The sequence below is a fragment of the Falco peregrinus genome, chromosome Z (genome assembly GCF_023634155.1).
Source record: "Falco peregrinus isolate bFalPer1 chromosome Z, bFalPer1.pri, whole genome shotgun sequence".
In the NCBI taxonomy this organism is placed as follows: Eukaryota; Metazoa; Chordata; class Aves; order Falconiformes; family Falconidae; genus Falco; species Falco peregrinus.
This window is the reverse complement of record NC_073739.1, coordinates 75,803,533-75,826,965: the sequence shown is the minus strand read 5'-3', so window position 1 is coordinate 75,826,965 and position 23,433 is coordinate 75,803,533. Positions and strand designations below refer to the sequence as shown.

General features: G+C 39.7%; 1 protein-coding gene across 6 annotated transcripts in view; it reads right to left on the bottom strand.

Annotated features, from left to right (window-relative positions):
* Nucleotides 1–22,884, bottom strand: part of UBAP2 (ubiquitin associated protein 2) — a 117,863-nt gene extending 94,979 nt beyond the window's left edge. For 5 of the 6 annotated variants that reach the window (XM_055790290.1, XM_055790291.1, XM_055790292.1 and 2 more), the window contains exons 1-7: nucleotides 22,745–22,884; nucleotides 18,626–18,703; nucleotides 16,891–17,001; nucleotides 12,842–12,995; nucleotides 11,017–11,094; nucleotides 2,472–2,526; nucleotides 1,175–1,278 (exon numbers count right to left, since the gene is read on the bottom strand). In XM_055790290.1, coding sequence (XP_055646265.1) covers nucleotides 1,175–1,278; nucleotides 2,472–2,526; nucleotides 11,017–11,094; nucleotides 12,842–12,995; nucleotides 16,891–17,001; nucleotides 18,626–18,703; nucleotides 22,745–22,843 — 679 coding nt within the window. In that variant the 5' untranslated portion in view covers nucleotides 22,844–22,884. The remainder of the gene's footprint in view (nucleotides 1–1,174; nucleotides 1,279–2,471; nucleotides 2,527–11,016; nucleotides 11,095–12,841; nucleotides 12,996–16,890; nucleotides 17,002–18,625; nucleotides 18,704–22,744) is intronic. The other variant, XM_055790295.1, reaches the window with a different exon arrangement.
* Nucleotides 22,885–23,433: the final 549 nt, after the last annotated feature.

Genomic DNA, 23,433 nt, shown 5'->3' with positions numbered 1-23,433 from the left:
CAAGACAGCTGCTTAATAAGCTCTCCTGAACTCTGAGCCTGTTACTGTCTTCTCTGGGTAAGGGGAAATGGCTTGTATGAAGTTCAGAAAGCTGCATCTCAAGCAGCTCGCAGCAGAGCTCAGTGGAGCACACCCTGGCCTCCAGCATCAGTCTTTTCCTTCCGCACTTGGCAAAGGGGCTGATGAAAAATCACCTGAGTAGGCTTCAGCAATGAAGAGATCAGAAATGTTACCCCTTGCTGGGGTTAAAAAAAACCCTCTCCTATCACTCAGTGGTTCCCAAGTGTGGACAGTAACATACATGAATTTCTCCATCCTGACACAGGCTTTCCTTTGTCTTCATCTCCTGCCACAGAACATGGGAAGCAGCAAGGTATCCTGTTTTCCCAATCACAGACAAGCAGGTCACATTCTTCATTTCTGAATCACCACGAGACCACTGTTAAGCGGTTCCTTTCCAAACTGTCTGCCTCTTGCCTTTAGCTGGGAGTGCGTACTTCACACTTGACACTTCATACAGAAACACACAGCTGCCTCTGTCTTCAGAAAGGCAGACTGCTCTTTCAGCTTCCGTTCAAGTGCCTACTTGTGCTTTAGTTTAAAATTCTTCTCTTCAAAGGTGGCAGATCTTGGAACTCTCCTCCATCCCAGAGACTCACATCCTTACATTCCTGCATTGTACAGGTGGGGCTTCCACAACCATCCCAGTGTCACTGAGTGGATTCATATTTGTAAACAGCTTTTCCTTTTCTTCTTCTTCTTCTACTTAGATATTCAAACCCTAGTGCCTAATGCCTGTGGACCGATCACTTTTAATGGGACTTATACTCCTTAACTACATTAGGTGAGCTCTTAAGCAGTACTTAAAATACTGAAACAGTTCTTCACATACAAGGTTCTTCTAGTAACTCTTGAAATCCCTTTTTTCTCTCAAGGGATTGTTAGTACTAAAACAAACAAGTTGCAAAGTGCCTTCCCTTCATTCTAACCAGAGAGTCATTCAGGCTACAGTGTGCTCTGCACATTAGTAGCAGTTAAGCTATAAAAATGAACTGTGTCATGTGAGATGCATTCACATTTACAGAAGTTAACTGAACACTAACAGAGTGGTTATTTTAACTGCGATTTGCTACAGGTCTTCATTCCAATCCTTCCACTTCTTGAAGCATCTTACCAGTTCCATCATCTGCATCATTCTGACCAGTCTCCCAAATCTCTGATTTTGTCCCAAAGCCATCAGTGGCAGAAGACTCCGTATAGTCTGCAGGGTTAAACGTCCTAGAGTTTTAAAAGTTAAGAAATGGAAGAGAACACATGGGTCATTTAAGGAACACAAGTGTCATCATTTTTAGCTGAAGTTGTATTAGATTTGACATCTCGATTTCCACATAATTCATCTTGATAGTTTTGGTTTCAAAATATTTTTTTCCTGTATGACAAAAGACAGATAAAAAAGGGAGAAAAGAGTATAAAAAAGGTGAGGAGACTGAAAAAAAAATTACTGTAGAGAAACTGAACCTAAACAACAATTCCTGAAAAAGCAGTTAACAGCATACCTATTCCTTCCAGTCTTATAATGCATTATTTTTATATGCACAACAATAACCCCCTCTTAGCTGATAGCTTCTCAGCAGGAGGCTGACTGATAAGAAACCAGAATCATATGCTTTCAGAGCACCAGACCTATGCAGGACAGGAGCTGGAACATCAGTAAGACTATTTCAGAATGCACTCCTGACACCAACACCAAAACACACAGATGCTGCTAAAAGGTGAAAAAGGATTATTGAAGAAACACCTCTTTTCAGTTTATCACCTACAGGCATGAATAAGAAGGATTATAACATAAGTAGAACGAGCCTTCTGTTTATCATGACATCACTGATGTTACATGAAATGTCATTAAAGGCAAACACTGAGTAAAAGTAGTGGAGACTACAGTTCTATGAAGGAAGTTATTCCACCAAAACTGAGAACAAACTTTAGAGCTGCTGAGTAACTTGTTTTAATTCTGTTTTAGGGTCCATGTATGTCCAAACAGCTAAAGCATGAAACCTCAAAAACAGGAGAAAGTTCATAATCACTAGACTTGCTGGTGTTATACAGAACTTGCACGTCCTACATCACACTGAAAAAAACTCTTTTTAAATTGACCTAGGACTATACACACCACACTGAACTTTCAGCTATGGCACTATGTGGTTGCTATCGATAGGTATAAACTAGTTCTCCAAGTTTGAGACATTAACATTGAGTGAGCATATATTAGGTTTGTATAGGTTTGTCTAGTTAAAAATACTGGCTTAAGACAAAAATAACCCATTAATCATCTAACAGATTTGTGAATTTTTTGCATCCATATTGGTTTATAAAGCATACAGCAATATTAATACATACGGTGGAAATATCGTCAATTAATATTGCCACTGAGTTTGATCCTTGCCAAAATCTGTGCTCTGCATGTTTCTTACCCCATGCCTTGGGCTGAAAACCTCCCCGCTCCTCTCCCTCTGCCACGTCCAAACCCTAGGAGAGAAAACACCATTTAACAGCAACAGCAGAGGAGCCACCAATCACTAGTCTGTCACATTAGAAAATACTACGGTTGAAGAAGAAAACTAGCATATTTGAAGTTAAATATTATTTACTTCCCAAATCTCCGCACAGGAGAATTTGTTTCCCTGACACAGGCAAGTAAGCTACAGTTTGTCTAAGACTACACGTTTCAGTACGACTTGCAATTCTTTGCTATCCATTCTGTATCTAGCCACGTAGCTTCAAAGAGCAAGAGAAGGACTTACCTACAGACCCATCCCACATGAGATTGTTATTGCCAAATCATTACACACTGTTCAAAGTTTAGCCTTCAATTCCTCATTCTTGCCTAAGATGCTCTGGAATCCCAGCCTCCTTACGTACCCCTGATCTCACAAGAAATTCCCTGTCACTCCTTCGCTGTGAGGAGAAAGTTTAAATACTCCATTTGTTTCCTCCTCTGACTCATCCCATCTGTTCACCCCTACCCTACTGTGCTTTCGCCAACCTGTGACCACACGTTCCTTCTGGTTCCCCCTTAATCATAGTTACTGACATGAAAACCACCCATTTCAAACTACTCAAACTTCCTTGTTATCACCCACAAAGAATATGCATTTCTGTTTTAACAAAAACAAGTGGTGTTGCCTGCAATTTTGGTTGCAGTCTTGGTTTACAAGCTTCTTGATGCAGTGAATGGCTTTATTTTTGCATGCTGCATAGTGCCAACAAGGCATGAAAATTTTTGTATTACTAACCATCCATAAAGCAGGTCTACACGAACTGCTAGAAACTATTACTTACATGTTGCATATTTCTATATAGATATTTTTCTTCCCTTTTTGGACCCCAATTATCTGAGGCTTTTCCAGTTTGTTGGGTTTTTTTGAGGAAGACTATGAATACTATTTTTGTATTACAGGAACAGGAGGACATTAAAAGCTGCAGACTGAGAGCAAAGCAATGTTTATTTTAACAAAATTATGTGGTAATTGTAAGTCACCAAGCAACAAGTTCACCAGAGCACAAAAGTTATAATCCTAAATCACCAATATACAGATTGTCCAAACATCATAATTACCCCGATAGGTTTGAATTTGGATCAAAATTACCCCTTATTTTCAGGGGGCCACCTAAACTGTTACGAGCAGTAGCTCCAGAACACGGTAAAAACAGTTTAGGAAGTTCCTATTTTAATGACTTTCGCTTCTCTCCCCTCGCTACTCATTCTTCCCCGTGCCCAAGTCTTTAAAGACATTTCTGGACCTCTAAAATGTCTACTACCTGTATCTTTGAGGAATTCTTAGAAGCATCGAAGTAGCAGGATAACTTTACACACATTTTGATGAAGGAGTTCAGCCACATCCTATATAAGATGACAACTACCAGCTACAGAGGAACCACGGAAACCTGCCTGGGAAGGATTCCCACCCAGCAACACACAGTACATTGGTGGGACAAGAACACAGCAGAACTGAAGCCTGACACTAGGCCAGGCAGCTATCTCCACATTTTCCCCTCTTTGCTCTTCTCACAATTAGTTGGAGAGAAGACAGACAGAGGTTAGGAAAGAGGAAACAAGAGCTGCAACCCGGCAGTAGCCATCACTCTTCAGCAAGCCTGCACCTGGAGCTGTGCTCTTTGTCCCACCATAAGCATCAGTGCCCCAAAACCTGCCGTACCCAACTGACTGTAATCCAGCTTCTGAACCTCCTTGCTCAGCCTACCTATTCTGCTGCTCTTCTCTCCTTCGCCAGCCTAAAATCCCCAACCTGGGAAGCTGATCCATGGCATCATGGGGTCACGGCTCTCAGACGCACAGAAGTCAGTGCACTCTGGATTAACTTGCTGCCCAGTAAATAATTTTTTTTTAAAGAGCAGAACCAGCTAAACAAGTTTACCTGGGGACACTGTAGGGGCCATCTACACAGTAAATTTACTTCCTACAGTTATTAATACAGCATTAAACACCATTCACTAAGGATGCACCAAAAAGAGTTTTTTGACAAGTTCAACTACAAGACTGATTGGGAGCTGTGAATCACAGTAACAGCCCAGCAGAAATATATTTGACGTGGACATTAGGTACAGAGAGATTAGCTGGAATAGCTAGCATGAAAGTACAAATAGATTTTAGAAGAGGAGGTAAGTCTCCCCAGTCTCTCAAATGCAAAAGCCTGAAAGAATAACCTTAGCATATCAAACAGAAGATGAAGTTTTAGCAAGCGAGGCATATGCAAGATGCCATACCAGCACAGACACAAGGTACTGGCTAAAAACAGCAATAAAAGCCTCTAACAATTTTAGAAACTGGTAGGAAGAAATCATGTTGTTCCTGAAGTTCCATGCACATCTTAGACTACTAGCCATCAAGGTGTTTTTTAGACCAGATCACTTTGAAAATTAATCCTGAACTTGAATTTCAAGTGGATTCCCTTAACTTCATAAAGCTGTATCAATGCTTTTTGTCAAAACTGAAATTAAATTTAATCAACGAATTAATCGACAAAAGGAAAGCACCAAACCAGTGGGGTTATAGAAAGCACTAAATTCAAAGCTAGAAAAGACACTTATGAAGGACTAGTTCAAAATGTGTGACAGTGAGTATTTACTAGTAAAAGACCACCCTAACTCAGATACATCCCATACATTATGGTCATTAATGCAAGATGCCAGTGGGAAGGTCTTATATTTCCTTTGAAACAACCAAACCACTCATATATCCTTAAATTCTCACGCTAAGAAAATTACTTCCTCTCAGCTGCTAAAATAGAAACATGGCCTTAAAACAAATAGAAGGCACAATCTTCTAACACAAAGAAGTTACTCATGAAGCAATTATGAATGCCCATCAGTATCTGGAAACTTTTGATGCTTTTTAACAGTGACTAGAAGCAAATGGAGCTTCATAGTGCAATTCAGAGCAGGGACTCAAATTGTGAGCATGCAGTTCCACAGTAACTTAAACCCATGTAAATCAGAACTACTACAGCCAAGGTCTTCCTCACCAGTGATCACAAGCTCTGCTCTCTTCCCTGCACTGACAGTTTTGCATGTACCAGTGAGTGAGCATAAAACCACTATCAGAAAACAAAATTATTAGTTTACTTTTGGATCAGCACTCCAAAACTGTCCCCTGCTTGTTAAATGCCAGAAAACCCGTTGCCTTTACACCAGGATAAGCCACCAAAAAAACTTGTTGTCCCCAGCTACCATGCTGCCTGTCCCCTTTTTTTCTTTTTTGGCTTGGTTAGTTTTAAACTTAGATCAATCCTCTGATACAGTTCAAAGGCACCAGGAGACAGACAGGACCAATTCCTCCCAACAATAATGCCAGTTTATGCTTGTAGTGTAAAAAGTATAGTTTCAACACTGCTCTAAAAAGATACGCATATATGGCTTAGATCGCAGCAGTCATTGTTTAAAGAAAAAAAAATCCTGTGGTAATTCACAGTCAGCAATTCTTCTATCAACATTCTTATCTACTCACAAAAAAAGAACAAGTGACTTGATAGTAGTTCATTAAACCTTCTAGTGAGTCTAAAGGAATATACTTTCTTACAATCAATCAGCATCTGGAGCACAAAAGCAAGTGACAGACATCAGGCAAAAAAGCAAAATTACTGCTCTGCCTCACACAAACCCTCATAACACTTCTTCACATTCCTTTACACTTGGATCTACAAACAGCCTAAAGTATCAAGGCAGCACTGCTTACTCATCTCTGTTCCAGGAAATCAAGACTGGGGAACTACGTTTAAAATTTATTCTGATCAACATTCCTGCTAGTACCCCCATCCAATACGATTTCATACAATGAACTATTTAAAACATGGTTTTGTTTCCTTTAACATTCTAACTGTTTAACTATGTATTGTTGGGTATCCCAGTCCACTGGGAGCTCAAAACACTCGTAAATCACACAAGTCTTCAATCACCACGCATCATGGTACCGTCCATGCATGAAAAGAACTGTTCATTGCATTCACATTTCTTCCCCCAAAACAAACGCACACTACCTGTGAGAATCAGAAAAGTGTGTAGTACTACAATTTGGATGGGACTAGCCCATTAATTTAATAGCCTATTCAGTAGAAAATCCAGTCTGCTCAGCTTGCAGACCTAAATCCTTCCACTGCAACACAGGTGCTTTATTTCAAAACTCAGATTTTCACACTGACAGGTTTAAATTAAATGAAGACACCTTAAGGTTAAGAAAGAGGCCTAAGAGCAGCTGAAAGGAAAACAAAATGCAGACTGGAAAGGCAGACAACACCCTAAATTTGTGCTTATCTGACTACACAGTAACTGAAGAGCTCTGATCTCTGCTCTGGAAATGCAGACAGCCATCCTCCCAGCAGATGCGGAGGTGACAGAGGCTTAAGCCTTATGAAGTGATAAGGAGGCTAAGTATAGAAAGTTTGTATTCTAGGTATTCCATACTAGCAAAAACAAACACTGAAGTTATATTCAATAATTCAAATAACATTTTTCTTATTAGTTATCTTAAAGCTAGAAGCAGTGGATCAGTTTTATATACTGCATGTTCTGTAGCAACCATTTTTAGAAGCATGTGCAGAAAACTTTGAAGTTATGTTTAAAAGAAATTAAGTAACTTCTGTTAACCCTAAGTTCTGGTTCATCTCAGAAAGAAAAAAAAAAAAAAGTACATGACACATACAGGTCCCTAGCCAATGCAGAACAAAACTAAACGGACTTCAGATTGTGATCTCCAGAATGTTTTAGAAGAACCAACATCCTTATTAGTTCTGGCAAACGAAATCCAAAATACATCCTGTGCCAACCAGGCTAACATTTTAAAACAAGAAAATGTCTGGACATGCAATTCTGGTTACAGAAACCAAAAGAGATCAAGAGTACAAGCTGGACTATAGTCAGATATTTACAAAAGAGGTAAACTGCTTTACTGTCTCACATAGCCAGCAGAAAAAACCCAAATGTTTAAAAGGCTCCTTGTCATGCCGTTTAAGTCCAAAATTAAAAACATAATGTTTTTTCCCCTCTCATTTTTATTTCTGTTTCACTAGTAAAAAAATCCCTGTCAACATCCACATTTATGGCATGCTCACATTGCTCTGAAACAATAAAGTGGGAAAGAACAGAGGAACAGAAGTAAAAGCGAGAAATCCCTTTTCACTTTGCAAACCAGGAAAATTGCTATACATAAATCTGTAACAATGTCTAAGCTGAATCAAGTCCAAAAGTTCATCTACCTGCCATCCCATTATCAGCTATGGTCAATTAGATACCTAGCGAAGGGTACACGAACCAAAACCCCAGTGCAGTTTCTCTGGACACTCTCCTGGTCTTCAATCACTTGTGGCTCAGACTTCCTCAGACAAAGATAATTTATGCACATCAAAACTCTCAGTGGTTTTTCCTTTTCTTGCTATGGTTCTTTTTTTAGGATGAAATTGTCAAGTCCCTCTGTGTGTAAATTTTCAGCACCTACAATACCTTATTGAAAGGAGTTCCTCAGGTTAACTACATGTATGAAGAACCACCTCCACAAGTTCATTTTGAACCTGTAACCCACTGATTTCATTTAATATTCCCTCATTTGCATACTTGCTTGGAGTGATCAGTTGATTTCCCCACAGAAGTTTTACAGATCTCTACGCCCACTCAGCCCTCGCAGAGAAGTCCGAGTCTGCTTGTACCTTACACTCCATCAATGCAGCCTTCCCAGTACCTTTAAAAGCCTTTTCTAGCTCTACTACACCCTCTTCAACACAGGGTGGAGGACAGTGGGACAACCACAGCTGCACTTGAAATTGAAGATGGGAGAACAGTAAAAGACAGCAGCATAAAAATAAAAATTGTGCCTGTAAAGGTTGTCAATTTCTATATAACACTGCAGCTGATTAAATCACAAATGAGGAAATGTTTCTAGAGCTGACAATCCTGAAGACATAATCACCTTCCTCCATAATTCCTGCATGAGATTCCATTTCAGAGAGTTGCAAATCCTTGCAATACCGACACACAAATAAAATCACTTTGATGCAATCACTATTCATCAACATTATAGTATTTTTTTATATCTAAATTAAGGTCATTCAAGAAATTCACAAGACACACAGATAGGAAGGCCATTTAAAAAAAAAAAAGAAATTCCTTTGCTCCTTTCCCAGCCAAAGTTTACATCCTTCGTTTAGCAAGCAAAAACTAAAGGCAGAGCAATTCCACTTGGGATGTATCCTGAAACACATCCTGTGATGCGTTTTTGCTTTCTGTGAATCAGTCGGTAACATATACTACTTCAAACCCCTGATCTCCTGTATACCAGCAACCAGTGGTGTTTGTACACTGTATGCCTACTACCCTATAAAGTTGCAAGGAAAGTCATGCAGTCATTATTGGCAGATCTACTGCACAACAAAACGAGTACACCAAGGCTGAAATACTCAGCATCAGGATTTTTCCCCCCTCAGTTAACAGCCCATTATCACCCCAGTGTCAAACACATTTCTGCTATTTTCAGTGCATATAATTTCTTAAAATTAGATTGTTTTACAGTGAAGCAGTAGTGTAACAGCCCAGCAAACCTCCCCTAGAAAGCAGCCAGTGAGAGAACTCCAGCCTGAGAAGGCAGCTTAAGATAGAGAGAGGGAGTGTGCACCGTTCAGGTATTAGCCGACCCCTAATTTTGTATCCAGTGCCTACATTCCCACACACACGCACTCTGCATGAAACATTTCTAATAAAGGGTTCTGTGGTGATTACCCGCAATCTATTTAATTTCAGCTGAAGTGTATTTGACTACTCTGTGTGATAGAAAAGAAAGATTACTGAATTAAATGGCAGGAAGCTTGCTTTTATTATTTCTACTAATATCCAGAGAAAGAATGCCATGCACCCCTGAAATACTGAGAAGCTGAATTACACAGCTTTATACAAGTCCCTGCAGATTTCAAGGGCTTGCATTATAAAATTAAATTAGGTATTTCCTGCCACAGAATACACACACTTGCAATATAATGATCCTGAAGTCATTCAACAGGTGTATCACAGGCAGTTGAGAACACTTCATTAAGATACCTTGCTCTCATGAATGTACAGTCTAAAATATTTGGTAGACAGATACAGTAATACTATGTACACTAAAGCCAGTGAACAGAAATTGATAGAAGTTGTCCCTATTTCTTCAGATATGTCAGTTTGATCTACTGATTATGTGCTTTCACTTGAGACACAATATTCACCTAGAGCTACAGTGCTGACAACAGAATCAGTGTATTGTTCATAAGGTTACGAAGCAAATGGTAGGCTGCATTTGAAATTAACCTTTTAAGTTTCACCAAATATTAAAAAAATCCTACCTTTATATTTAAAATTTGAGTATAAAAGATTATTTTATAAAACAAATACTGAAAGACTTGCTTTCCATCTATTAACAGTGCTAACATACCAAAAACTGTGGCTGTGAACTACACCACACCCTCCCTTGCAAAGTGACCTCTCTGCACACACTGTTCGGTATTTGCTGATTCATAGGCACAATCCAGTCATTCTCACAACCCTCTGTAAGCTACATGTCCTTGCATCTTTCCACTCCTTCAAGATGTAGATCTTGAAACAATGAAGTTAGACGTTGTCTTTAATGTCTTGTTACCAGGTATGCCAAACAGAAAGGAGTCCTCGGAGGGCAGAATTTTTCATGCGTCAGACATAACTTATTAAGTACATTAACTCTCCTGTGCACTTAATTTAACTCATTTAATACCCACTTCACACAATCTGTGCTGTACCTACGTTACTCACTTTCATTCCTCCTGCTCTAAGAAAAAACAACCCTCTTTCCACTCAACCTGTGGAAATGCAAACCAACCACATCCCTTGATTCCACAACAAATCCATTATCAATATCTTTCCTATCTCTTCTACAGGAAAGGATCAGGATTATACGTAAGACTTGACAGTATTCTTTTTCCACAGTTGTTCTTATCAATGTTTTCATGCCAAATTCCTTCTCATCAAGAAGTCTCTAAGGTGGCTTGTACTTTCTCTGACTGGCTAGCAAAAACAGAAGGAAGCTTGACAACCAGATGCACCCCAAAGAAACAGCCCAAGCACACATGAAATCCCTCCCCAAGAGCCATACATATCTTGTACTCTCCTGCTGCCAAGGTACGTCCTGAGGAGCCCAGTGCACTCCCACTCAGAGGAAGCTGCCATGAGTCAACCTGAGAGAACAGCTCTCCACAGCCAGGCCATACCACCCTGCTGCACAGGGAATTACCATAAAGGTGGTTTGTGTCAATTCTTAGTCATTCTGAGACCAAGATATGACAAGGGGTAAGGGAAGGGTATGTACCTAAATTAAAAGTGGCTGAAGTGCTTATGAAATCAAAGGATAAACAACAAATGCTTAACCAGAAGTGTTTGAAGAAAGAAATGGGAGCGTTCCAGTTAGGACATGAAATCAGTGCCAGTCCCACAGCAATGCCACCATCTCACCTCTCCCACGGCCACGTTTTCCACGGTCTGAAGGCCTGTCTCCTTGATTGTTGTCCACTCCATTCTCTTCAGCTCTAACTGTGGAGAGAGGACAGCTTAAGAGAAGCTTAAGAGAAGCTTTAGAGACTCATATAGGAGACAATACAGCTGTCTGTTTAACCTGAACCCCGAAAGAAATGCCAAGTTTTTAAAGCGTGATGGTCAACAGGTCTGTCACCTCCCTTCGTTGGGGGCCTAGCTACAAGCAAGTTACATTTAATTCGCACTGAACAATTACGAAGCAAAATATCTAGTAAGAGAGAAACACTCCCCAGCAGACAAACTTCAGCTTCTGGGTTTGGGATGAGGTGGGGTGAGATGGAGTGTTCTGCAGACTACACTGTTAAAATGATTATGGCCTCACCTCTTTAACAAGGCACGAAATACAGCTGCCTCACACTACGCTTCCTTGATAACATGCTGGGTGGTTACAGTGAAAAAATAAGGGATAACCAAAACCACCAGTTTCTTCTCCAGTCTGTCCATACCACAACGCTGTGCAACCAGGAAAACTTAAAAGAACCCTCCTCTATCAAAATCAGAGGGATGGCAACAGGGTGAAGGTGAGGCATTGTAAAAATAATGCAACTATTTTGTGGAAAAATCCTGAGGAAATACTCAAAGATGGCTGGCTCCTTGAAGGGAGAAAAAAAAAAAAAAAAGACTGGCCACTTAAAACACTGCTGAGATTTTGTACTGCACAACTTTTCCTAATGGCAGCCACAATATTAATGCTCGGACATTAAGCTAGGAAGAGAATATCAAGATTTGGTAACCATCTGAAAAATCTTTAATTCCACTTCACAAAGACAGATAAGCAGCATCTGGCTCTGACAAAAATGTTGCCCCTCACTTTCACTGTGATGGGTCTGATTTCAATTTGTTCTAAACATCGGTGCAAATTTTATTAATATTTTTCCTGTCTTGACGCTACTCTACAAAGACTCACAGCGTCTTCATTGACACAACGTTTCAAAAATGAATTGAGGAGGTGGGTAATATTGTAAATATTTTCCCCGCTTTTAAGTGAAAGTTAAACACACTGTTTTCATTCCAGTTTCTCTGCTCATCTGTCACTGTTGCGTACAACCCTTACAGGCAATGAATACAGCTTTGATACTGCTGATAAAACTTAAGTGAAAAAAGCAACATGGATCTAGTGGTGAACTAATGTGATTCTATGTAACTTGGAAACATCAGTTTGCTCTTGTACAATGTACTATTGCAGACCTATAAAGTCTGGCAAATTTCAAAATGTTTCAACTCAAAGAATTTTCTCTGTTGTAGAAACTCACCTTTGGTTGGCTTATGTGAGTAATATATGCTAAAGATTAATAATGATCCCAGTCTTCTCATGCCCCTTATGAGAAGATGAGAACATCTTCAGGTTCTCCCCCTCATAAAAGGAGATGAAGTCAAAGCTGGATAATTTTTTCATTAAAAGAAACGAAAAAGTGTATCAGCTGCGCAGCGGCATACTTGCTCTCAAGCAGTCTTACAAATAGTCAATTCTAAAACTTGCACCAAGAACAGCAACTTGTACAAGATCAACTAATGAAAAAAGGACAGAAATTTAAATTAAATTGAGCACCTGTGAACAGGCACAGACCATCCCAAAGCCTCCTCATGTAGACAGATCAGGCATACCTGTTACACAAACGAGTTATGATCCCTTCAGCACTGAGCTATAGCTCAGATGGACTTTACTCCGTTAAGTACTTGCCCTTAGCCAGTTTCAGCTGCAAGAAAAGCACCTGAATCTTTAAAAATGAACCCCTGTACGTACACTCTCGGCCACGGCTGCCTCCTCTTCCCCGTCTGTTGGAAATTCCCCGTCCGCGACTCACTTCTCTGTCCCCTCGTTTTTCTCTGTTCTCTTTGTTTTCTGAACTTTCCTTTCCAAGGCTTTTCTTCTTTCCCCCTACAGTCTCCCAAGAAGTCTATTTGGGTAGAATAGAATTAGATACAAAAGTCAAAATGGAAGAGACAGCTCTCAGTGCATATCTCCACCTCACACCCTTCCAGTTCATGGTAACAAACAGGTATTTGCGTAACTTCACATATGTAATACCTTGCAACTACACTGATATAAATGGAAACAGGCCATATTTTTGGGAAGAGATGAGAAAGAAACAAGTTTTAGAAGTTGGATTGTTTTATGGAACATAAAAAACCCAAATATTTCTGGCTGTAATGGACTTTTACTAGTTCAAGGAAGCCTAGATACAACCACAATGCAGAAAATCTGCAAAGCAAGCAACACTTTTCCTCTCAACTACCTCCATAAATCTAGCAAGAGAGCATGCACAGAGCTATCTTTTTCTCCCAAGGAAATGAAAAAATGCTTTTAAGCATCATTGAACAAGAGACTGATGAGAGTAAGTATGTGGCCTAAAGCGGGGGGTGGGGGTGGGGAGAAAAACCATTACCCAGACACACTAGAATTCAAGCACCAGGACACAGAATGGTAGAGTAACAACCTGGGAAAACTGGGGCCACGGTAAACCAGACCATCCACTCCGAACAGCTACAGCTCATCACACACAGCAAAACACAGGAAAAACTATGTCTAAACAAGACAAGGGACCAAGGTCCAAACATCAGACTTCAGCTTTAATATTAAACTCCATCTTTAAAATAAATTCAAGGATCATATCAGACCCATATCTGTAGGAGTTGAAAATAAAACTACTAGAACACTTGCTAGGAATAGCACAGCAACCCACGTATTATGCAATTGCATGGTTAGTCTATTAAGCAAAGCAAAGATGAAGAAAGGTGTTATTTGCAAACCATGAAGGTGGCAGACAGGTGTCCTGTGTATGTCCCCATCTCTAGAAGCTAAGTGCCTAGGTAAGGTATTTAAGCAGGAAATCTGCATATCTAAATAAGGTGCCATCAGCTGTGAGGTACTACATAAAGCCCCAACCTCTGACAGGCACCAGCACCAAACAAAAAAGGCTGGCTATCTTCTAGGTCCTGTCCTGTCTCCTCTCAACTCAGGCAACAGTAACTCAGAAGCCCCCACAAGGCAGGCAATGACCAGCTAGCCCAAGATGCCTAGAACTGAGAAAAATGCTGTTGAGAAAGCAGGTCACAAAGCAGTTTACAAGTATAAACTCAATGGTTCAGAGTCTGCTTTGAGAGAATAAAAAGTTAAAAGAATGGTTACTCTCTTGGGTTTTGACGTGGTATAGGTGAGAAAGAAGGCTGGAATCGCTTCTCAGTTTCATTTCCAGTATACAGAACTACACCACCATCAGCCAACTTATATGAAGCACAGACAGAATGGATTTGAAGTACAAAACTATGCATTTGGGCAACACCATATTAGCTGTACCACAGAAAACAGTTTGCACCAGTAACTTTCACATGGCTTCACCTGCTGTTGCCTGCGTAACTGCATTATACATTAAAAACATTAAACACTCCTAGAGCTTTAGAAATACTTCATAGGAGGAAAAATAACTGCACTGACAACTGAAGAATGAAGTCTATATAGTTCAGAATACACTATTTCAGTGATAGGCACGGTGCCTTCGACCATTTCAAGAAATACCCAAAACTGGATGATCCTGCAAAGTTTAAGAGTAAGCAGCCTCTCCTTAGTAATGTTTTACAAGATTTGGGAAGGATCAGTAAAAGGATGACTATGAAAACATCAGATCCATGCTTTCCCACAATGTAATTCTGAGGAAAGCCTTGAGAAGTTGGGCATGTCCTTTAAGACAGAGGATGCTGCTACCTCTGAGCATGGGAATCCATCACAGACTATCGAAGCTGTCTGGTTTTCTAAGGGAGCTAATTGACTACAATTTCAGCTGACAATGCCTGAGGCAACCCAAATGACAGTTGTGAGCCTGACCTTTGAAAACATCTAACAGAAGCTTGCTTGCTGGCCTAATCTTGGAAGGAAAGAAGAATAATCTGAAAGGGCCCCTTTGTTCTATCTTCAAAGGTATAGGAAATAAAACATATTCAGGCATAAAAGGATCTTACGCCTGTAGGAAGTTAAAAGACTAGAAGTCTTGAGCAAAGAAACATGCCCTTCTCTACTCTCATCCACATGCCTCTGTCTGTGCAAAGCCACTGTCACAACTGCTGCAAGTGAAAAATCTTTATAAAGCATAAATACTAAATCATATAGTATAGTATAATCATAAAGCATAAAGCCTTAAAGATCATAGCATTAAAAAAAAAAAGAAAAAAAAAGACAAAACTGGCAAGAGCATTAGTTTACAAACAGGCATTCCAGTTATCACTCCTTGCGCTCTAATTCCTCAAATAGCATAGGCACATCTTACAAATGAGGTAAAAAAAAAACTTCTAGTGTATCAAAGCAGAGTAAATCTAGAAAAAGAGATCTGGGAATCCGCATTCAGAACTAGTACTACTTCTGTTTCCAACTTCGCATCAAATCCTGTTAAACTGTTCTGTAAAATAATTGCCTTAAAACAAACCCTTCAAGTTGGAAGACCACAAACTTCCATAAAGAAAAATAAATTTCTTCACAACCTTCAATTAATACTCCTTCCTCCCTGAGCCCCTTAAGTTCTCTGTATTTGTTTCTAAGTTACATTTTGTCTACAGAGAGCAGTGGGTTCAGAGGGACTTATCAAAAGACCAGAACATGTGGATATATTGCTTCTAATTGATAAATGAGTTCAGAAATTTTCTTCCACGTCATGATCACTTCTAACAATCTGCTAAAGTAAGAAGAAAGCATTTAACATTATCTACCAACCAGAAAACTGTTTTCAACCAGAAAATGGCAAATATAAGAAGTACAGGAGAACACAAAACCAGCGCATTACCAACACAGATTTAATCGAGATGCTCTCTTCTACTCCAAACTTGCCAGCTTGCTCAGTATTATATATTTCTGTGTTTTAAATTACCTCAACTCTAATAAATGAAAGGGGATAGAAAAGAAAGTCCCCTCAGTCAGAATGGTATGTGTCCTAGAACTGGGGGGTGGCGGGGTGTCCTTATTAACAATAAGCCAGAGCACACATCCTGATAAACCACAGGAAATACTGAACATTCAGCATTAAGAAAGGAAGTCAATTTTCTTTCCCAATTTAAATGAGATGGAATCTAGTTTACTGCCTCAGATGACCTGTTAAGAAGTCCCTCCAGCAAAAACTTCAACCACAGCAAGACATACTTTCCTGGTATCTCTTGGGGTAAAAAAAGAAATCGCTCTGTGCAACATTCTAAGCAACGTTATTTGTTGTTGTATACACATTGTTTAGTATCCTCTTTCTGTTTTTCAATGAAGCCATGCAGAACAGCAACAGGGTGAAAGAAGCAACTACTTGCTGTATCCTCTTCTGCCATTAGTAGCGTTGTCAGTGTAACTTTCAGATAGGAAACCTCCTCCAGCTTCCATTCCAGCAACACAGCCCTACAGAGTTGTGAAAATTAATGTATCTGCCTGCCCTTTTCGCTTACAAAGACTGCCCTTCCTGGAAACACTTAGACTCAGGTCTCTGGGTTGTGGAGGTGCTACAGAGTAACTACAAACATTGCAGCAAAAAACAGGCCCACATCTGACAAAGCACTGAGTTCTGATACAGAGTTAAAATTGCTGCATGTAAATAAAAGCCAAATGACTCTGCAACAGACCAGCTGAACACCCACAGCATTTTCAAAGTTCAGCCTATTCTAAGGCATGCATGCAGTAGAGAAGCTGCCCCAATCTCCATTTCCTTCTAAAGAATTTGAATAGAGACGTGGTAATTAAAAGCTACTGAAATATGACTTTCCCAACTTTTCAGAAGTAGAAAGATGCAGCAAGCTGAAAGAGCGGTTTAATATGAAGTAAAATCTTACCGTGTCTGAACTTCCTTCCAGCAGTATGTTGATTGCTCTGTTCACATCCCCATTACAATCATGTAGTGCCACTATGCACTCATCCTGGTTTTTCCCCGTCACTTCCATAAGCTGGCAGTAAAAGTCAGACAAGTTAAAATATCTACATTATCATCATAACAAAACAAAGAGTTAGTACCACCACAGATTCCAAGAAAGTACATAGCTATGGTGTCAGAGCAAACTGAAATCCTAAATAAAGGTATCTGTATTTTACAGATCTGCTTGGGATTTAGAACAGGCAGGATGAAACATAAACTAAATGGTAATCAAGAAAGCACTCTCTTTCACACTTTTTTTTTTTTAACCGCCCCCCTCCCATTCATGCTTGCTGCAAACGCTGTTACTCCAGATAGCAGCATATGAGGGTAAAGAAGCAAAAGACCAGGACAGCTCCAGGATCATCCTATCTCCCTCCCTACCAAACATCCCTCTCTTTATCCCACTGCATGAGAACAGACATAAGCTAAGCCATGGCAGAAAACAGATCTGGAAAAATATCCAGACTAAGGAAAAAGTTATTTTTCAGTCAGATCAGCTGCCTCAATCCACTTCAACATAAGACCACACAAAAGGCGTAAACAATGGCTACTCAAGGAGAACTAGTACTGAATTATGCTCCTTGGACCTGCAGTGCACATCCTGAGGAGTGTGGGATGGAAATAATCACAGTCTGTCATGGGACATCCAGCAACTTCACCCGAAGAAAAACTACATAAGCTAGCAATATATATGCACAACGTAAAGTATCAGAGATTTCCTATGCACAACTTAATTCTTATCCTTTCACCCGTAGACCCACAGGCACTATTGATGGGGGTCCTTCAGGAAGTGTAAGGCTTCACTTCTGGCACAGCAATGGAACAAGTTTATAACAAGAACAACAAAAAGTATTTAATGTTTCAGAGGAGGTTTTACAAAGGAAAATAAATCACGAAACCTGCTCCTCTACTGCATTAACGCATTCATGCTAATTCTTCTCTCCTTCTGGGTGTACTCCTAGGTTCTTTGTGAGTTGCAATGTGTTTACTAGGACAAAATACCAACACCCACAGCAGAACAGGGACTCGGATTCTCAGTACAGCTTGAATTAATGGTCTGACCTACAACTGAGTAATGGAATCTTGAGCGTCTACACCCAAAACTCAGCGTGGTAGAAGAAATGGTGTGAGACTTCATTTTCACAGCATAATTCTGTCATTTTAATGCATACACAGGTCTGGGAGGTCAGATATTTTTTTAAAAAATAACACTTCAATTCATCTTCAAGCTATGATTAGATTTTTACTTTTCCTGAAAAACAGCAAATATAGGTTACATAGGTTACATTTTTCCCATGTATATGTACATGTGGACAAGTTGAATGCACTCTTTATTCTGACAATCATTAAGCATCAGGACCATACTAGGCAGATACATTCTGGAAGAGACATCGGTACAGATGAGTTCTGGCTTAAAGGGTTATTTACAAAGGAAAATACACCAATGTAACAATACATCCAGAGCTATATTACCACACAACTTCTCGTAAAAAGACTTTACAGTGCAATAAGAACACCTTTTCCTAGTTAAATTTACATCCTTCTGGAAAAGGTTTCATCTGAATCAGAAACAGATGCTCTAGCTACAAAATGTAAGCCAGTTTTGGAGCACTTTATTGCAGGGCAAAAAAAGATCTGTGCCGTAAGAAACATACTTGTTTCACTTTATCTTCAAAATCTGCATCGTTCTTATCGTAGATCATCTGAGCAAGGCGAATCTGTTCTGCTGTTGCCTGAAAAATGCAAACATCCAGTAAAGTACACAAAAGATAACATATTTTTAAAAGTATCTCCTACCATCAGTGTATTTTTTTCCTCCAGATTCTCAAAAAGAACATGAACAAGCACAGAGGTGCTATGCAGAAGGGATTAACATCTCCTCTACCACCATTTTATAGTTAAAAAGTTGGGTGGGGCAGAAGCAATTTCAACAGATTCTAATGTGTCTGAACCACACTTAAAGGTCACCACATAAATAAGACAATCATATAATAGAGACTTTACCATAGAAGCATATGCTTTGACATTATTACCCTTACTTTTACTTAATATCTACCACTCCAGTTACAACTTTTACCATAACAAACTGGCCGTGGTATTTCTGAGTTAATCACATCTCTGATAACTCCTGCTCACATCATCTTCCACAACTCTTTGAACAACCTGACCGTAGTTTTATGAGCACTTAAAAAGAGACTGAGTCGTGCCTCAAGATTTTGCCTGTGAACAGCTGCACTTTCTTTATAAGTGAATATTGGTCTCTGAAAACTGCTAAAGGATCTTGCTATTGATGAAATATTTGGTACTCCTGTAACATTTCTGGACCACAAATCTGTGCTGACAACTTCTCCAAAAGCTGAAAGACTAAAATGAATGGATGCAGTAACGTGCCATAAATACAAATGAGCTATGGCTGCCCCAGAGAGAAAGCAACTCCAGAACATTAACGTCACATCATACAGACCATTCTTAATAGCATGGCATTTGCAGTCTACTTGAACTGCACTGCCATGAGAATAACAGAGATAACTGCTACATGACCCTGGACATAGCTTGATTTTTGCTCAAACAGAAGAGGCTGCCATCTCATGCTAGAGAAGGCTGAAGAGAGCCAGGACCCAAAATGTGAGTTTACGTGCTGCAGAAGACTTCTTCATTGAGGAGGGGACCACCATATCCACTGAAATTCTTGGCAGAAAGGATTCATCCTGGGCAGCTGGCTGAACCTCACCTTGCACAGTCTCACTTCACAGGATACCCACATGAAATTCTATGCCTCACAAGTTCGGACTTAATCAGCCTCAAACTGCTTTGCTTTTGGAGCTTACCACAAATACAGCTCTAGAGGAGGTTGCCAAGTGTAAATGCTGAGAAGAGTCTAAAAATTACTACACCGTACACCACCAGCTGCTTATTTTCTGAAAAGCTACTGCAGCTTTCCCAGTTCCTTGAGGGAAAAGACATTTGCTGTTCTCAGAGGCGATGTTCCAAGACAACTAGCATTTGCAATGGAGTGAAGTACTCTGCACTACTTCACATTTTCAAAGCGTCATCTGACAGCTTAACACGTCACTCCACCCAGTATCAGAGAGAGGAGCCTGCTCTTGAACTCCCCATGCCAGTCACAGTGCCACCCTCCACAGAAGCCTCCTCATCAGTGTGATGCTCTGTACAAAAAAGCCTACTCTTGGTGTCTCCTGAGAGCTCAGCAGAGAGAAAAAATAAAGGTTTGCTGGTTTCAGGAATTAAGCCTTGTTGCTCCATCTTCTCCCTATGACTTCAGGCTCCTCAGGCCCATTGCAGCTTTTAAGCTAGTGAAGAGATTTCCTTTGAAGATATCCAAAGTAAAAACATTCAGGCAATGTAATTTCTATAGTGACATGATGGCATATTTAACCAGAAACAGGAAGCCATTAGATCCGTTTTTATATAAACCAACTTTTTGATTCCACATTAGAAGACAAATATTTATCAGTTTTTTAACAGTATGAAATGTGTGTCAGTAAGTTCAGTTTTCCTGTGTAAGCAGAGAGCTTAGAAACAAGTAGGTGCAATATCACTAACAGTTATGCCAGTGGATTACACCCAGATGGAACTGAAGATTCAGAAGAAAAAAAAACGACAACAAAAACCCACAAAACGTCTTTACTACACAAATATCAAGTCAGTGTCACAAAGTTTTGGTTTGTTTCCCAGCAAGTGGTTATTCTTTATTTTTAAGGCACCATCATTACAAGTAACATTGTAGCATCCTATACAAGATTATAATTAAGTTTTGACTGTAACTAAGAAAATATTAGCATCTTAAGACAAAAAATTTTATCAACCTTACAAGATACATTATCTTTGCAGCGTAACAGACTAAAGGAAATTTTTAACTAACAACTTCAAACTACCAGAAAGCAGAAGTGTGCAAAACACAGAATTAAGTGACAGTAATAAGCCCAGGTCTTATAAGAAAGTGGTATATCTATTATCCAGACACAATGCAAAAGAACTGTGATATTTCTTCTTAAATAACTTAAACGATGATTAATGTGGTATTATGACAATGAAATCTCCATTTGGGAAAGCAACTTTATTCTGCACTCATAAAAATTAATCAGTGGTGATTAAACAGTAAAATCCCACATGTTTCTGTTGATCTGTAAAGCCTGACTAAGCAGGAAGGTCTACCTGATATCTAAAAATAAAGCAGTGGTGCACTGAAACATAATTGCTGTATATTAAATAACCATCTTTTTCAACCAAATTGACCAAACCAGTTATCTACTATGCAAGAAGTGGAATAAGCAGAAAAATGTAGTAAAAGGTCTGTAAGGCTTAACACTTACAATGAGTCACACAGGTTGGAAAGATTCTCCAGTGACAACTCAGTGCAACCTCCCGCTGAAAGCATGTCCCATCAGAGGAGCTGCTTGGGGCCAGACAGAGACCCCGTATCTTCTCTTAATTCATGACCATGTTCATGGTAAACAATTTTTTTCCCTTTTAAAAGCTAGAATTTCCAGTGCTCCAACCTATGCCATTGTCTCTCTGAGAAAAGTCTGGCTTCATCTTTCCTATTCCCTTTCATGAGGTATCTGAATAGAAGATATGACCTTGCCTTGCCTTCTTAAGGCTGAGCAATCCAGTTCCCTCAGCCACCACTCATTCATCCTGTGCTCCAGCCTTTCAACCATCTTCGTAGCTTTTTGCTGGACTTGCTCCCATCTGTCAATGTCTGTCTTGTGCAGGGAATCCAAAACTGGGCAGAATACTCCACTGCTGTCTTGCAAATGTCAGAAAAGAGGAAACCACCACTTCTGTCAACCTGCTAACTACACTCCTGCAGCCTTACTTATTTTATAAAATAAAAACAAATTCAACTTCATCTGTTGAAAGTCACTTTCTAAATCCACACATTAGCATGAATCACCACTATGCAAAGCACTGCAGTGCAAGGAGATAAGGGCTTGAGGTCACATAATTAATACTGTTCAAAACAAACCAAGACCCCCTCCATGTTAAAAGATCAGTCTGAAAGACAATAAAAGACAATTTCCCAAGGGAGCACCTCTAGACTAATGAACTCTCTGCCAGCAGAGAACTGAGGCAATTCTTGAATTGGGTCCAATTTTGAGAGGTACCTGACAAGAGAATAATGTGTTGCCAGGAGCAGACATTTTGCACTCTGAAACCCAGACAAGCACGCGACTTTTGACTACTTTGCTGCTGAGAATCAAGACAATGGGTAGGAGCTTAATTTCAGTCTCGCAGATACTCAAAATAATTTCAATCCACTAGGTGATGATCCCCTTCATTTCACTTTCTGAGGACACTGCACAAGAAGTTTAGGACTTTGACTTGCAGATATGCTGAATCATGCTGTAAAATACAGCACGCACCTAATGAAGCTATTGCCACCCACCCACCCAAATTCCTCTACTGACCAGAAATCTTCTAGCATCAGGAGGCTGGCATATGGAACAGCTGAGATCTGAGGACACTGAGGTCAAAGAACAGAAATCCTGACACAGGTATAAGCACAGAATTCCTCACTGATGGGCAATGTTGCTGAAGAACATAAAGCTCCTTTTGAGGCAAGAATACAGGAACAATTTAATGCTATGCTGGATTACTGAGAAATTACAGCCAGGTATCAAACATACTCTTCCAGAAAAAGACCATGGTTTTTCCTCCCATGTTTTCTCAGTTTTTACTGACTTTGGGAAAAAATGCCTATCATTACATGCTCACTTTCAACTCAAATAAGATTATATAGTATCACATACCTGTACTACTTGTTTCTGTGGTTGTGTTGGCTGTGTGGTTGAAATCTGTGTTTTGTCCCGAGTGCCCCGGGTACGTTCACTGCCCACTGAAGTCATCATATACAGTATATACAAAACAATGTATGTACAAAATAGAAAATCTGAAAGAAAAAAAAACAAACAGCATGAGTTAAGGCATGATTCATGATACTGATTCAACATCCAGATAATATACTAATGTAGCAGCTTGAACTCCTCCTGTATTTACCACGAGCTCTACATAGAGACTCCTGAGAAAGCAGCTTTAATATACTATTACTGGATATAATGCAGTCTTTACTGTAAATGGGGAAATGTACTGGGTAAAAAACATTTTTGTCAGCTGATTGCTATCTGTCTAGATCTGTACTTCCAGACAACATCTAAATCTCACAGCTTTTTCCAGTTATTTATATACAGACTTTGCTATATGCTGAAATTACAGCTGCATCACTCCTTACATTTATGTAATACCTGCTGTCTTGTTTTGATGCCTGGAATTTAACCACTCTCATACACTCTCAGAATATGCAAAAATCACATTCACAAACTAGGCAGTTGCTCTCTCTCCCCTACCATCAAACTGCTTTCCTGCACATATACAGAGGTCATGGCCAACGCCCACTCTATTTCTCACCTCTCATTTATAAGAGAAATGATGATACTTACCT